Source organism: Rhyacophila brunnea, unplaced genomic scaffold (genome assembly GCF_057557595.1).
Source record: "Rhyacophila brunnea isolate RB1 unplaced genomic scaffold, BYU_Rbru_1.0 scaffold_20, whole genome shotgun sequence".
Classification (NCBI taxonomy): domain Eukaryota; kingdom Metazoa; phylum Arthropoda; class Insecta; order Trichoptera; family Rhyacophilidae; genus Rhyacophila; species Rhyacophila brunnea.
Window position 1 is genome coordinate 20,430,786 of NW_028232860.1, and position 14,077 is coordinate 20,444,862.

The 14,077-nt window shown below is 34.8% G+C and overlaps 2 protein-coding genes across 3 annotated transcripts in view; one reads left to right on the top strand and one right to left on the bottom strand.

Moving 5' to 3' along the window:
- Nucleotides 1–7,110, bottom strand: part of tst (superkiller complex helicase subunit twister) — a 34,819-nt gene extending 27,709 nt beyond the window's left edge. Inside the window, exons 1-7 of the mRNA XM_085947951.1 lie at nt 6,976–7,110; nt 6,726–6,893; nt 3,442–3,691; nt 2,839–3,027; nt 2,010–2,311; nt 1,170–1,282; nt 147–378 (exon numbers count right to left, since the gene is read on the bottom strand). Coding sequence (XP_085804077.1) covers nt 147–378; nt 1,170–1,282; nt 2,010–2,311; nt 2,839–3,027; nt 3,442–3,691; nt 6,726–6,893; nt 6,976–7,008 — 1,287 coding nt within the window. The 5' untranslated portion in view covers nt 7,009–7,110. The remainder of the gene's footprint in view (nt 1–146; nt 379–1,169; nt 1,283–2,009; nt 2,312–2,838; nt 3,028–3,441; nt 3,692–6,725; nt 6,894–6,975) is intronic.
- A 3,439-nt stretch (nt 7,111–10,549) lies between these two features.
- The window catches only part of LOC147071359 (senecionine N-oxygenase-like), a 66,597-nt gene continuing 63,069 nt past the window's right edge, over nt 10,550–14,077 (top strand). The window contains exon 1 of one of the 2 annotated variants that reach the window (XM_085947953.1): nt 10,550–10,859. The gene's annotated coding sequence lies outside the window, so the exon portion shown is untranslated. Of the gene's footprint in view, nt 10,860–13,772; nt 13,844–14,077 lie in introns of those variants that run through there. The other variant, XM_085947954.1, reaches the window with a different exon arrangement.

The window sequence follows — 14,077 nt, forward strand, 5'->3', positions numbered from 1 at the left end:
AACCTCTAACCTGGTAATAAAACATAATTGTTCATTGTATAAAAGTTTTTATAAGCGAATATTAGTGAAAAACATTTTATTTCTGTGGAGCCGTGGAAACTAATTCTAAGAACAAAAATTTGTCAACGCTAAGATAAATTACTAACCTCGACATTGTTGATGTAATGCACCTCATCGAATATAACATATTCGAGATCCCTGACAACATCGGAGCCGTGGTAGAGCATGGAGCGGAGAATCTCAGTTGTCATGACGAGGCAGCTGGCCGTTGTGTTGATCTGAAGGTCTCCTGTCATGAGACCGACGTCTCCGAACGTCCGTGAGAAGTCCTGGTACTTTTGATTCGATAGGGCTTTTATTGGCGATGTGTATACAGTCCTGTTCAATGAAAAAATGAAAGCGATTAAACTATAATTTTTTACCATAACATTTGAGATGCTAGAATATTTTTAGTATGATTGAATCGGTAACTATACAAAAATTAACAATCTCTGCGCTGGCAGCATTGCGCGCATTACTTGTAAATATAAAAGCAAATGGCGACTGGGTTTTGTTGGTCTTACTTTGGTTACTTATTAACTGTTATTTGCGATTTTTTCTAAAAAAAACTCTAAAAACTTCTTAGGGGCTCAAATGCAAGATGTTTTTATGTCAGTGTCGTATGAAGTATGCTACAAATATGAATCGTTTTCTTAATGTTAATACCTAGTTTAATCATCAGCCTTTGGAACCATTGTTTAAATACAACAATTTTTATTGGACAGTGATTGAAGTTCTAATGCATATTTTTGAAATATAATTAAATTAAATAGAGATTGAACTGACATTCAAAATCTAATTTATTTGAACACATTAAATTCAATGCATGACATTATTGAAATGAATTCCAGCTGCATGTGTGCATTATATTTATAGATGTTATGTCTGCAGTGCCCAAAAACTAAGGTAAAACTATTGTTATTGTAAAAGCTTTGTTGTTTCTTTTTTGTTTAAACCCATTCAAATAATGTCTCAGCAAAGAAAATCATTGTCGAAAACAAAGAAAATTTTCAAAAAGGTGAAAGAACACTTTGCCATAATAATTGCTCCAAACAAATTTGTGTGATTATTCTAAAGAATAAACAGTCTAACCACCCCATGTGAGGTCTTCATTTTAATATATATATTACCTGGTGCAGTGCTTCTTGGAAAGAGCGATAGCATACTCGGCGACAACAGTTTTGCCCGCTGAAGTATGGGCAGAGACGAAAACATGACCTTGTTCTTCCAATTTTAAAATTGCCTATAGTATAAAAAAACATTTTATTAAAATTAAATGGGTCAGTTTGAACATCTACATCAATGATTTCCAATTGAAATTCTGCGGAACTTTGGAGTTCTGCGAGAATTAACATAAACTTTTGAAACCAACATATTAAACTTGCAATGCACGATGGTTTATTTCGTATACAGTCAGACATAATGCCCATTCAGTCGCCGGTAGATATTGGTTTGAATGACTCTATTCATTCAAAAACTGTGAGCATGTATTGCTGAAATTAATTTTGTTTTTGTGTTAAATATAAAGTTAGTGGTACCTAATTATTTTTAGTTAATTCAGTAGAAAATATGACTGATAATAGTACTGAGAAGCAAGATGAAGGTATAAAGTTTCACAGTTAAGTTAATAATAAAATTGAGGTTCTACTGTGCGTTATACGCAAGAAACACAGCTTCATATAGTTGAACAATACCCACTCTCTTATATTATTACTCTGAGGATGTCACTGATTTTTTTTCATTGATCATCAATGTCATGAATATCAATATCATGCATTGTAAAATGATAATTGAAAGAGTGCCGTGCACTTCTATGGTGTTTGAGCAGCTATCATTGCTCTAGATATAGAAAAAGATTTTCTACAACACCTTAGGATTAATAGCACAATTTTAAGAACCAAGTACATAATGGAAAATGAAAATTAACTAATCCGTAAAAAAAGTACTAAGTATCTGGCTTACAGTCTTACCTGTTTTTGGAAAGTATCCAACTCAAATGGGAAATTATGTGCCATATTTGGTATCCTTTTATGAAAATCTAGAACCGGCTTGGTGACATCCAGTATCTCTGCCCACTCTGTTTCGTGGGACTTCAACAGCGGCTTGTTATTGGTGGATATAGTCAACACCGGCAACTCGGGCATCTTGTCCATTGGTTTGATGAAGCACTCATCAAAGAGTGACTCGTTTTGGCTGTCAGTTTTTGTGGTGGAAGATTCTTTTTTTGTATCTGAGGGGTCTGCTGCGTCATCATCGGCATCTGTCCACAATCCTGGAAAAATATTCAGATGTATTTGCTCGTTGTATGACAGAGATTGACTTTCTTTTTCACTCCATGTCAATATCATACAGTGTATTACATATCCTGGACGAAATAGAAGAAGATAGAAGATACCAATAGATGCTATGAATAATATTGGTAGCACATATGTAATATTGTCGATGAGCTGTTAAAGTTTTAAAATCAAATCACACAAAATTTAAATTCAATGCTGCCCCTTGACATTGGACCGAGCAAGGCAAATCTACGCAGCTACCATTCTGTAGAGAGTGACATACGCCTTGTGTGGCCTATGACTGGCAAATGTTTGCTATACTTCGATGTAGTGTTTGTTTGTAATGTTTTGTCGTTATGCATCGGCATCACCACTGTATACGAAATGATTAAGTTTTCACAGCTACATGGCAGTTAGTTATGGATTGAGAAGATTATAAAAATTTAAGGGAAGGCTTCATCAAACGGTGGACCACATACAAATTGTCCATATCGTAATATAAGTATAATGAGGTACAACGTACCCATGAGATGATTCTCTTTTTCGATGACATTTTCAATAGTATCAACACCATCTTCCAATTTATCATTTTGAACCTTTTCCTCGGATACGATGTTATTGTCGTCTTCTGGTCTCGAATCGCTAAAGAGTGTGTGACCGTCGGGCGCAAAGAATAAACCAGATGTGAATGTTGGAGCGATAAACAGAAGCTCTGAAATAACAAATAAACATTAAGGACAACGTTCGCTATAACTTAATTCTGGATGGTGCTATCCAATGCGTTAATAATATTGTCGTTCACCTGTTGAGTCTGCTCTGAATATTACGTCAGAATGGAGAAGGTGTGTTCTCGGAAACCTATCTACCTAGCACACAACAGTGGCGTGAGGCTTACTTTTTAATTCATTTGTTTACTGACTATTAGTTATAAGACATTTATTTTACAAGACTCAAAACGTATTTATCAATTTGAAAATTTTATTTTGATTTTTTTATTTAAAAACTTACACATGCATAAGCAGACAGTTCAGAGGGAACACTGATAGTTTAAAAATAGTTTTTACTGGACTCAATCAGTCATATTATACTTAATAATTTATAGGAGTGGATTGATTTTTTTGCATACTTTCTCCCAAAAATGTGCCAGGTTCACTAGATTCAAAATTTTCTTCCAGTTTGGGTTTCTGCAGAATCTTCATTTGTGCCTGCTCATCCTCGAAGCCAGCCGGTAAAAACGGTAACTGCGTGGCGACTCCTTGCGTGGCGAGGGAGGCGGGCAGTGGTGGTCTCTTCATGGTGACATCTTCTCTCCCGATATTGTGAGGGTTGATTTCTTCCCTCCATCCTACTATCTCGTTCAGGTGGTTTCTCAAAGGCTGAAGAAATAAAATGTTATCATTCTTCAAACGACCGAACAACATAAATAATAAGAATATAAAAAAATAATCACAATTTTTTACGAACTTGCATAATAATTGTAATGACTCAATTCGAGAGTGCTGCGCTTATTGAGTAGAGCGTCCTGCAAATATCTTTCGATCCATCAATGACACGCAGTCAGGGTGGAAACGAAGATATAATAACGTGCTATATTATACGCTTTGTACAGTTCATTAAATAGACCCGTGCTAGATGGCCGGGTCATGTATATATTGTGATTGTTATGGGTTTGCTGACATCAAAAACAATATTAATTTATAATAAAGTTGATATATTATTTTAATCCAGTAGTTAATAACAGAGAGAGAGCCCCCGGTGGCCACGCGCCTTAAGCGTTGGACTATAACGCCGTGGGTGCCAGGTTCGAATCCTGTGTCTGGCAAGTACACATATTGTTTTTCAATTTGTGGGTGCCAGGGTATGGACCTAATAGGTTGAGCAAGTGGCTGACATCCATTTCTCGTAAAAAACAAAATCTGTCAATACAAACTTCTACTCTGTGGAGGCCCATATGATCCTATAAGGATCGGACATGGTCAAAAGAAAGAAAGTTAATAACATAACACACAGTAAGTTTGTAAGATTTTTTTTTCGACCATAAGAAGATCATAATATGGTCCTCCACAATGCGTACTATAGCCAGGCCATGACATGAAACTGCAAACCTCGATGATAGTGCTAGTTTTTTTTTTTACTAACCATGTACTTGCTTTTTCGTACATGGTGTAGTAGTGCTAGTTATTGCTCACATGAAACGAATTGAACAAGTTACCGCATTGCATTCGAAAATCATTAAATACTATCACTAAAGATATAGGTACCATCATAAATCGTCTGGTGTTCGAATTTAGAATTAACTCATCCTAGTATAAAAAGTATCGAATGATATGTCAAATATTAGCATGTGGCACCCTTACTCAGCGGACAACTTATACTGGTGGATTTATACGATCGTAATATGCAATTTAGTGCCAAACCTGCATATATTCGGTCATGGGACCTCCACAGGGTGGAGGTTGTATTAACAGATTTTTGTTTGTACGATAAATGGATGTTAGCTATTTGCAATCTATTTAGTTCATTCTCTGGGTCTAAGCATGCATTAAAAAAAACAACATATAATTTTTTTTGATAGACCCGGCATTCGAACCCGGAACCCACGAAATTATAGACTGACATGTTACATGAATACAATATTTAGTTAGGAGTGGTTGCTGAGAAGTCCGAGAAAAGAGTGACGTTGATTTCGTCAGCTTTGGTAGTTAGCTTTAGATAAAGACTGTGGTGAAGGAGTCAGAAATGTTAATTGCTTCCCATCTGGAGAGTTGATGGTGAGACTGGATGGAGACATATGCTAGAAAAGGCCAAATAGAGCTGTAGCACCAGGAAGAATATGGTACCAAACTTTTCAAAGTTAAGGGCCTGCTGAAGAGCCCGCCGTTCAAATATAATTTAGTATAAAAAGGACCTCGGCGTCGTCGTAACTTTAAATCGATCTTTTCGCAAAAATCACTAATCATCGGAGAGAGAATTATTATTATTTTATGAACACCTGCGAGATGAAGCCGATCAGAAAACAGGGCTGTCAAAATAATATTAAGCATTCATATTTTTTAAATGTTAATTTCATCATGGTTTTTAATCAAACCTGTGCAAGTACGTACTGATAACTTGGGTGGATTTTGTAGCAAACATACTATTGATATATATACGGGTATATTATTATTATAACCCAATTCAAATTGAACATAGGTTGATACTCAAATACTATTATAGTATGTTTATGATTTCGAGAAAATAATACGATGGTATAATTAATCCTTATCAATTATTTGAAAACATTACATTCGCACTTTGCACAAAATTACAAACACATTCGAAGTTTGCCGCACACGTACAGACCACGTGATATTTGTTTACGCAAAATCGTCGCTTTTCAAAATGGCGAATTTGATTACCAGATTTTACTGCGATGAATCAGTATGTTCCTTTTTGTCTTTTTTTATTCGTAGGTTTGTTTACTATGTACACCGAGAAATTTCCATTTATAAACTCGGAAACGATTTTTACAGAAGAGTTTTGGAATATAATGCAACCAAAACTGGAAAAAATTCTATCATGGGTGTTGACTTCCTGAATTAGCTAACCCCAGGTCCATGCCACTACGTGAACCACAGTGGATATTAAGCCATTTCCACACTGGCAACAAGTTGCTGGCAACCTCATTAAATTTTACGATACTTACCATAATTGCTTAAGAAATTTTACAATAATTATCGTAAAATCTAACGAGGTTGCCAGCAAATTAACTTGTTGCCAGTGTGGACCCGGCATTAGATGCACAAAACTTAAATAATATATATTATAAATAAAAATTTAAAATTATAAATATATATTATGATTTATGTCTTCGACAGCCCTGATGAAATGAATGTGAAATATGAGTCGGATCAGTCACAGAGCAAATTTATTAACACAAACAACTTTGACACGACCTTTTTATATTAACTAGTAGACCAGATATTATGGACCACATGTTAAAAAATCATATTTTCAATTCTCAAGGCCAATTCTGTAGAACGTCCTCTTAAGTACACAAGTAATAGAATATTATAAAAAAAGTCAGGCTTGCATCACTTTGTCAAGCCATGTTAATTTCTGGGAGCAGCTCTGTTGGAAAAAATGCGATATTGACTTAAAACTAATTCAAACATTAGTCTTAAGAACCTTTTTATCAGGTTCCCGCTTATGTATTTAGGCTCTCTCTATGTAGAGAAACTTTTCTTCAATGCTCTGGATAAAATGTTAATGCAGAATTCAATTTGAAGCTTGGCATACGTATTTAAGATTAGATTAGATAAGAGCGGTTTTATTTTAAAAAAATCTGTTAGTTTATCAAAATAATTATAGTGACGTATTTGATTCGGAATGACGTTTGTGCAACGGATATTATCAATTTATTTTTGTTACCTTTATTGAAGACTGAAACGGAATTTCTTTGTGACAGAACAATGACTGAACGTCTGGTTTTCTGGGCCAGTGTACTTGTGACCTTTCCCAGGTGTGTATCGAGAGACGTTCCGGCGTCAGAATGAAGTCTCTCAGTTCGTCGTCCAAATCGTCCAACACTGGAGGTATCTGCGAAGAGAGTTGAAACGACAGATGAAATACGAACGACATTAAACGTTCCGGAAAATTAGAATAAAGGTAATAACCTAACCATCATGCTGTTTGGCTTGTTGTCTGTTTCCATGATTGGTGCTATATTGTTATTTTATGGTTATCTTTCGCTCTTTGTGACATATCAGCATCAGCCGGGATTCTGTCAAAACGATGTGACCATAATGAAAATAATGATCTTTGTTTACTTTTTAGAAGTTGCCAGGGGAGGAGTAATATTATTTATGGCTAGATAATACATTTATTCCACTTGATGGATAAAGAGCTGGATTTTCAGTTTGAAATGTAATCACTGTAATATAAAAATATTATATTTATAAGAAAGGTTCTGGATTACGCGACCCGAGAACTACAGGGTTCTAAGTGAACAACTGCAGCAAAAAAGTTATGGGCTGTTGAAGTTTTGAACGCTTGTATTTTGTTAATTTTGAATGTCTTCAATCATTTTTTTGATTAAATATATCAAGGATGGTACTGCTATGTTGTAACTATCAATAAAACTACGTTAAAACTAGTTTTTAATGGTTAATTTTATATATCATAAATTCAGTTAGAACTTTGTCCACCTGAAACTCAAATAAATCGCCTTTACTACAAGGTTCTAACTGAAATTTGTATGGAAATTCTGGTGATTCAGGACACATTGTTTCACTTTTCATGTTAAAATAAATAAAATTCTTGAAAGTTATCTAATACGAGTATAATATTTTTTTCCGGTGAAAATGTATGGAAATTGTTGGGAAAATGGAAAATTCGGAAAAACTTAAATATTTTTTGTAATTTTTGTTTAATATCTACCATTTTAAAACGAAAATTATGTTGAAAATGTAATCTAATAAAAATACAAAATTGTTGTTGATGCAACAAGCCCAATGTTTATTATTAAATTTCAACTGGCTTGTTGTCTTCATATATATCAAATACATTTATTGTAATTGTGTATACAAGATTGTTGATACTAATGGCTGAGGGAATGTTGTGTAAAAAATCTTCTATTAAATTATTCGCCTCAGTTTTAGAATTAACTTCAAGCCAGCAAGAGGCATAGCTTTCAGATTCATCATAAGATCATAATGATATTGTATAATTTATTGATATACCAAATCTCTATAGTGTGGGAATTCTCAGGAATAGGGATTTTAGAATACAACATAACCATTTCTTCACCTCGTCTACTGAGATTTGAAACATCTCAAATATTTATATCACTTCCAGGAAGACTTTTAAACCTAAAATATTAAATAAATGAATGAAATAGCCTTAAAATACTCTCAATATTTTGACATTATTATTAACAAAGGGTTAAAGAATAAAGTGTACAATGTTCGTTCGACATTCACATTATTAAAATAATCAATTATGTAGGTATTGCAATTAACGGTTTGTGATTATGTAACTGTAACGTCGTTTGTAATAAAATTTAAAAAAAAAGGATAATATAATTAAATCTTACTTACGTTTCATAATATTATAATTCATCTATCAGTGAGTTCACAATTTACTGTTGATATCAAATATCACGAAACATTATTTTTTAAGGTTATGTATCTCGAAACTATAGTAGTTTATGTAAATACTCGTGGTTTATTGTTAAGTACACTGCATGAAGTCTTAATAATAAATTTAAAATGCAAAACAACAAGATTTTACTCTTCATATTGCAATTTAAACCATTTTAACAACTTCAAATGTATTCACAACCACGAAATGTCAAAGCACATAGAACTTTGTAGAACGACGGATCTTTTTAAGTTATGATAGAACTCTGTAGTACCACAGATATTATGTAAAATGCACATAGAACTCGGTAGTATTGGGGCTTAATGAAAAAATATAAGAAATATTGACCTCATATTGATATATTATGTAGATAATGTGACTTGGAAGACTGCTTCATTATTACTTTAGTTTGGCCGAAAATCGACACTTAGAACCTTGTAGTTCTCGGGTCGCGATTAGTCTAGATTCAATAGAGTGAATAATTATTCACCGTAGCAAGTCAAAGCAGATTCCAATAATTTCGCGGGTAGATATACCTATACAACAAGATTGATTTGAAGAGGTCCATTTACCTGGAACACCCACCTTTGAAATTTCAACTTTTTTTGGGTGCGCTCGTTTGTGCACCAATTTGTTTTTCCATGTAAATACGCGAAAAAATCGTATTTTTTTGTTTCAGTAAGTATGCCCAGTATGAAAACCACTCTCTGAAACCTTAGGGTTTCGACCACCCAAAACCACCTTCCGACCCTCGAGTTAGTTCCATCCAACGAGGGATGAAACGTTATGGTGTCTGCCAAAAAATTATATATATGAGAAAGTTGGCCTCCGGAAGTATCCGACAGATTGCAGTATTCTCGCGAGCCGGAATTCTTTTAATTTCTAGGCGAAATGGTGGAGGATCGCAGGGGGTTTGTGAAGGAGTCGATAATAAGCTGGGATCTGCCTGCCCTTAGGTTTAATCTTGGTTTAACAATGCTGTTACCATGCGGTTACTATTTTTTATAATTTATTTGTATAAGATTCATTCACATGCCGGAGATAAAAGAGGAAAAAAATATCTATGATTCACGAGAGTGGCTGTGATAGTGGAGCGGATCCCTGCTAAACAAATAATCGGATTTTGACAGATGGCGGTAGTTCGTAGACCGCCGCGAATTTCAAAATAATTAAACAGTAAAATTTGTAATATTAATATTAATTAACATAATCAATCCCTATGCGTATCAATCTAAAACTAAAACATACACAAATAATAAAAATAGATAAATAATTTACAAATTGCCTGAACGTACTAACGGTAGTATTGGGAATAATGCTTGCATTGATTGAACTTTCTAAAACTAAATAGAAGTATCTGTGTCGTTATGGCAGAAGTTGGTATGTCAGATTTACCTTATTTTACAGAAGAAAAAATATAAACTTTTGATCACTTGTTAAAATCAGACTAAACCGATATTTTAGGATTTTTTTTACCATTATTAAGATGATTCAAGAAGATTCCTGTGGGTACTTTTTTCATTTTTTTCGATCTTGCCTAAATTAATATAAAATAAGATAAAAAAACTGCCTATGTTGATGGGTAAAAAGTTAACTGGTTGAAAATAAGATGGATAAGATACGAGAAAACATCTGGTGTTTTGAACATCAAATATAGATGAGTCTGAACCATAGATCATTTATGGTAACCGGACAAAATAGAACATGACAAAAAAAGAACAAGTGACAAAACAGAACAGCCAGGGGAAAAATAAAACATTTATTTTTGTGGAATCTATTTAATAATTAAATACGTATAAATCTATAAAACTAAAGTATATAAACGAAATATACTTATATTTATTATTTTAAAAATTTTAAATTTTTAAGTGAAATCATCAACTTTATTTTTCATTATGTATAAATATATGACTTGGTTTGTCAAAACCAAACCAAATGCCGCCTATTCGACGCTTGCATTCTGACAGTGCTGCTTTACGGTAGCGAATCATGGCACCTTACGAAGGCTCAGAGCAACCGTATACTGAGCTTCGAAAACAGATGTTTGCGACGAATACTGGGTGTGTGGTGGTATGACTTTAGGAGCAACGAGGAGATAAGAGAACGCACCAAGCAGCCTCTCATCACGTTGAAAGTGAAGAGGCGACGTTGGACTTGGCTCGGCCACGTGCTGCGGATACCAGAAGAAAACTTTAACCTGGCTTGCCTGTTCTTCAAGCCGACCGGATTCCGGCGACCTGGAAGGCCGCTAAATACAATCTACAGAGTGTATACGGCGGAGCTACGGGATGCTGGTTTGACCTGGAACGAAGCAAGAAGACTGGCGAGCGACAGGGATTCTTGGAGGCGCCGCGTGGTGTCCATATGCTCCAGCTAAGGGGCGGATATGGCCAAAGAAGAAGAAAGAAGAAGATAAATACATAGGTACTTACATTTTTTTTATAAAACCGCTATTTTTAAAATAAGTAATGCATTTTTTTATACGTCACGTTAGATGCGAATTTTGCAAGCTAGCTGATTATAGATCTGGCAAGAAAACGCTAAGTTGGAAACGCTGGTCTAAAAACATCTTATCAACAATTTGGAGGGCTTACAAAATTTTCACTTTTGACTGAAAAACATGCTCTAAATCTTTGCGGCAACAATATTGTGATACGAGATTTTTCAAACTTATGTTATTATTAATCTAAGTCATACATTATTTTATTCATAAGCTGTTTGTTATGGAAACAACTGTCTCAAAAACTTGCAAATGTTTGTTGTATTTCGATAAACAAATAATTTAATGGTTGTTTATTTGAAAACCACCGGTCCAGAGGTTCCGAGTGGGTATAATATATCGTAAACAACGGTCTTCCGCAGAGTTACATGTAAATTTTACGTAAAGCATTTCACCGTGGCACAGTTCACCGTGAGCTTTCTTATCGGAAAGAGATGACCGTATACTATACTGTATCCAATTTTATTAGATTCAATATGAACATTAATTCAATTTTCATAGCTGATTTTGGCAAAATTCATAAATTAAAGAATGAAAACCAAACCTAACCTAACAAATAATCCACTATATCCGCTATTTTCAATTTTTTTTTGCTGCTGGCTTCCTGTGAAGTGTAAATCGTCAAGAACCGTGTTTTATTTAGACATCAATTTTATGTCAGTACTATACGACCCAAAGAGGTTGGACGGTCTTTAATATACGGCCATATATTTCCGATACAACATTTCACGAAGTGTGATACGACTGATACGGCACACTGCATACGTACAAGTTTCCGGACACGCTTCCCCAGAGTATACTTTGGGTAATGCTGGTATAAACGTGCATTGTTTCTTTGATACGTTTGCGGTTTTGAGGTGTCCATCTTCACCCACCTCGTTACGGACAGTGCCTCTTGTCATCATAATGTTGTGTGAATTCGACGGTCACTTTCGTCTTGTTAAATTCACACCTCGCTACACATTTCTGACCGCTTGCGAGTGACACTACAATACGATAGCATTGTGGTGGTAGGGCGAATTTCTGATAAAACATTCGCCCGAAATATCAAATAATTTAATAACGCTTCCGTAGATCTTAGGGAGACTGACCAATAGGTAGTTAACACAGTGACACGTTTCCGTTATTTTTATTGCAAGGTTATTTAGGAGCAATTCCATAAACAAGGCGATTATCTACAATAATTGTTAGGACAGTTAACACGTCTTATTCAACTACAATTGACCGTGTCAAACTTGTACGTACGCAGTTCGCCGTATCATACTTCACAGGGAAATGTTGTATTGGAAATACATGGCCGTATGTATATTAAAGACCTCTTTGGGTCGTATAGTGCTGACATAAAATTCATGTCTAAATAAAACACGGTTCTTGTCGGTTTACACTTTACAGGAAGCCAGCAGCAAACAAGTTTTGAAAATAGCCAGTATACTGGATTATTTGTTAGGTTAGGTTATTACTTTGGATGCTGAAGACGCACCTGGCGCGTAATGACCAGGCGGCCGATCGATGTAATTAACGTGCATTTTAAAGGTGGTAATTAAAAAATCATTATCTAATCATTATCAAATCAGCTATGAAAATTGAATTAATGTTCATATTGAATCTAACAAAATTGGAGTCCGTATAGTACGGTCATCTCTTTACGATAAGAAAGCTCACGGCGAACTGTGCCACGGTGAAATGTTTTACGTAAAATTTACATGTAACCCTGCGGAAGACCGTTGTTTACGAATACGACTGAATACGACATAATAGCATATTTTTTATCATTAATATGACCGGTTTGAACTGTTTTGAGACCCCCTTTTAAACATTCTGATAAATCGATTGTATCACCTGTGTCAAAGAAAATCGTTGCTGCTGGTGACAACCCATATCACTGCGTTGTTTGCTCAAATATTATGCGAGTTTCGTAGGTAGCTAGTGAATTTAATTTTATACAAAAAGCCGACCACAACAATGAAATAGTTGGCTACCCCTGGATATAATATATACTAACATAATACCCCGTTTACACGTGCATGGATTAACTGCTGACAGTACGTATTATCGCGGCCATCAAAAGAAAATGTATGTGTAAACATGTATCATCCTGCAGTTGCAAGATTGCATGCATGCATGAATTAAAAAAGTTCAGAAGCTTCTGAATTTTCATGCGACAGTTGGGATTTTTTCGATCTGGGCTTGCACAGTAGAACGATAGTGGCAAACCTGCCGGCAAAAAAACACGAACTACACCGCGGAGACACTAATTTTGAGGTTAACCTATTTTTACGTCCTGTCTAATAGTACCATGATACGACAACATCGCGTCTCGCTTACTCTTGAATAATGAGATTGGAGAGACAGTAAGCATTTTTACGTGTGAACAGTTACACAATACACACTATTACTGTCAGTAAATCCGCAGTGTACAGGCGCTATAACCCAGATTTGTGACCTCTATAAAATATTGTCAACATACAAAGTTATTATGAAGTAGATAGGTACTGAAGAGTTTAATATTTCAAATTTGATGATTACGACAGTTGTCTGTTTTAAAACATGGTAAAAACCCAAGCAAATATGGAAACACCCTCATTTTTAAACGATATCAAAGCATTTGACCTTTTATCTGATAAAAACAATTAGCTGTATAATCTATTATTGGAGTGAAAATAATCTACATTATACTATACGTATAGATTATCGTATAATTATAATACCTACTCGAAGTTACATGCAATAATTGAAAAGTTTAATTCAGGCGCGCACACAAAAAAATGTTATGGAGGGGTCCATTTTGAAAAAGTATCCATTATAATTTTATTATTGATTTTTTAGGCGGTGGGAGGTGGCAAGATTTTTTTCCTGTGAGATAAACTGACATTACAATATGTATCGGAATGGGCAATACAACAATATAGTAAAGTTATGTTGTTTGAATTTATTTATACTTAGATTTTTTTAAACTACATAATGTGTTGATACTTACTAACGAAGCGACCGCATTGTTTGCTTCATAAAAAAACGCCACTGCTCACAAAAGTTGTAAATTATTTGTATTCGTTCCTTCATTTGACGCCCCTATGCAACGCATGACTTGCCCATCCCCACTTGACGTCACTGCAGCCACATGGAAATATATTCAGAATAACTC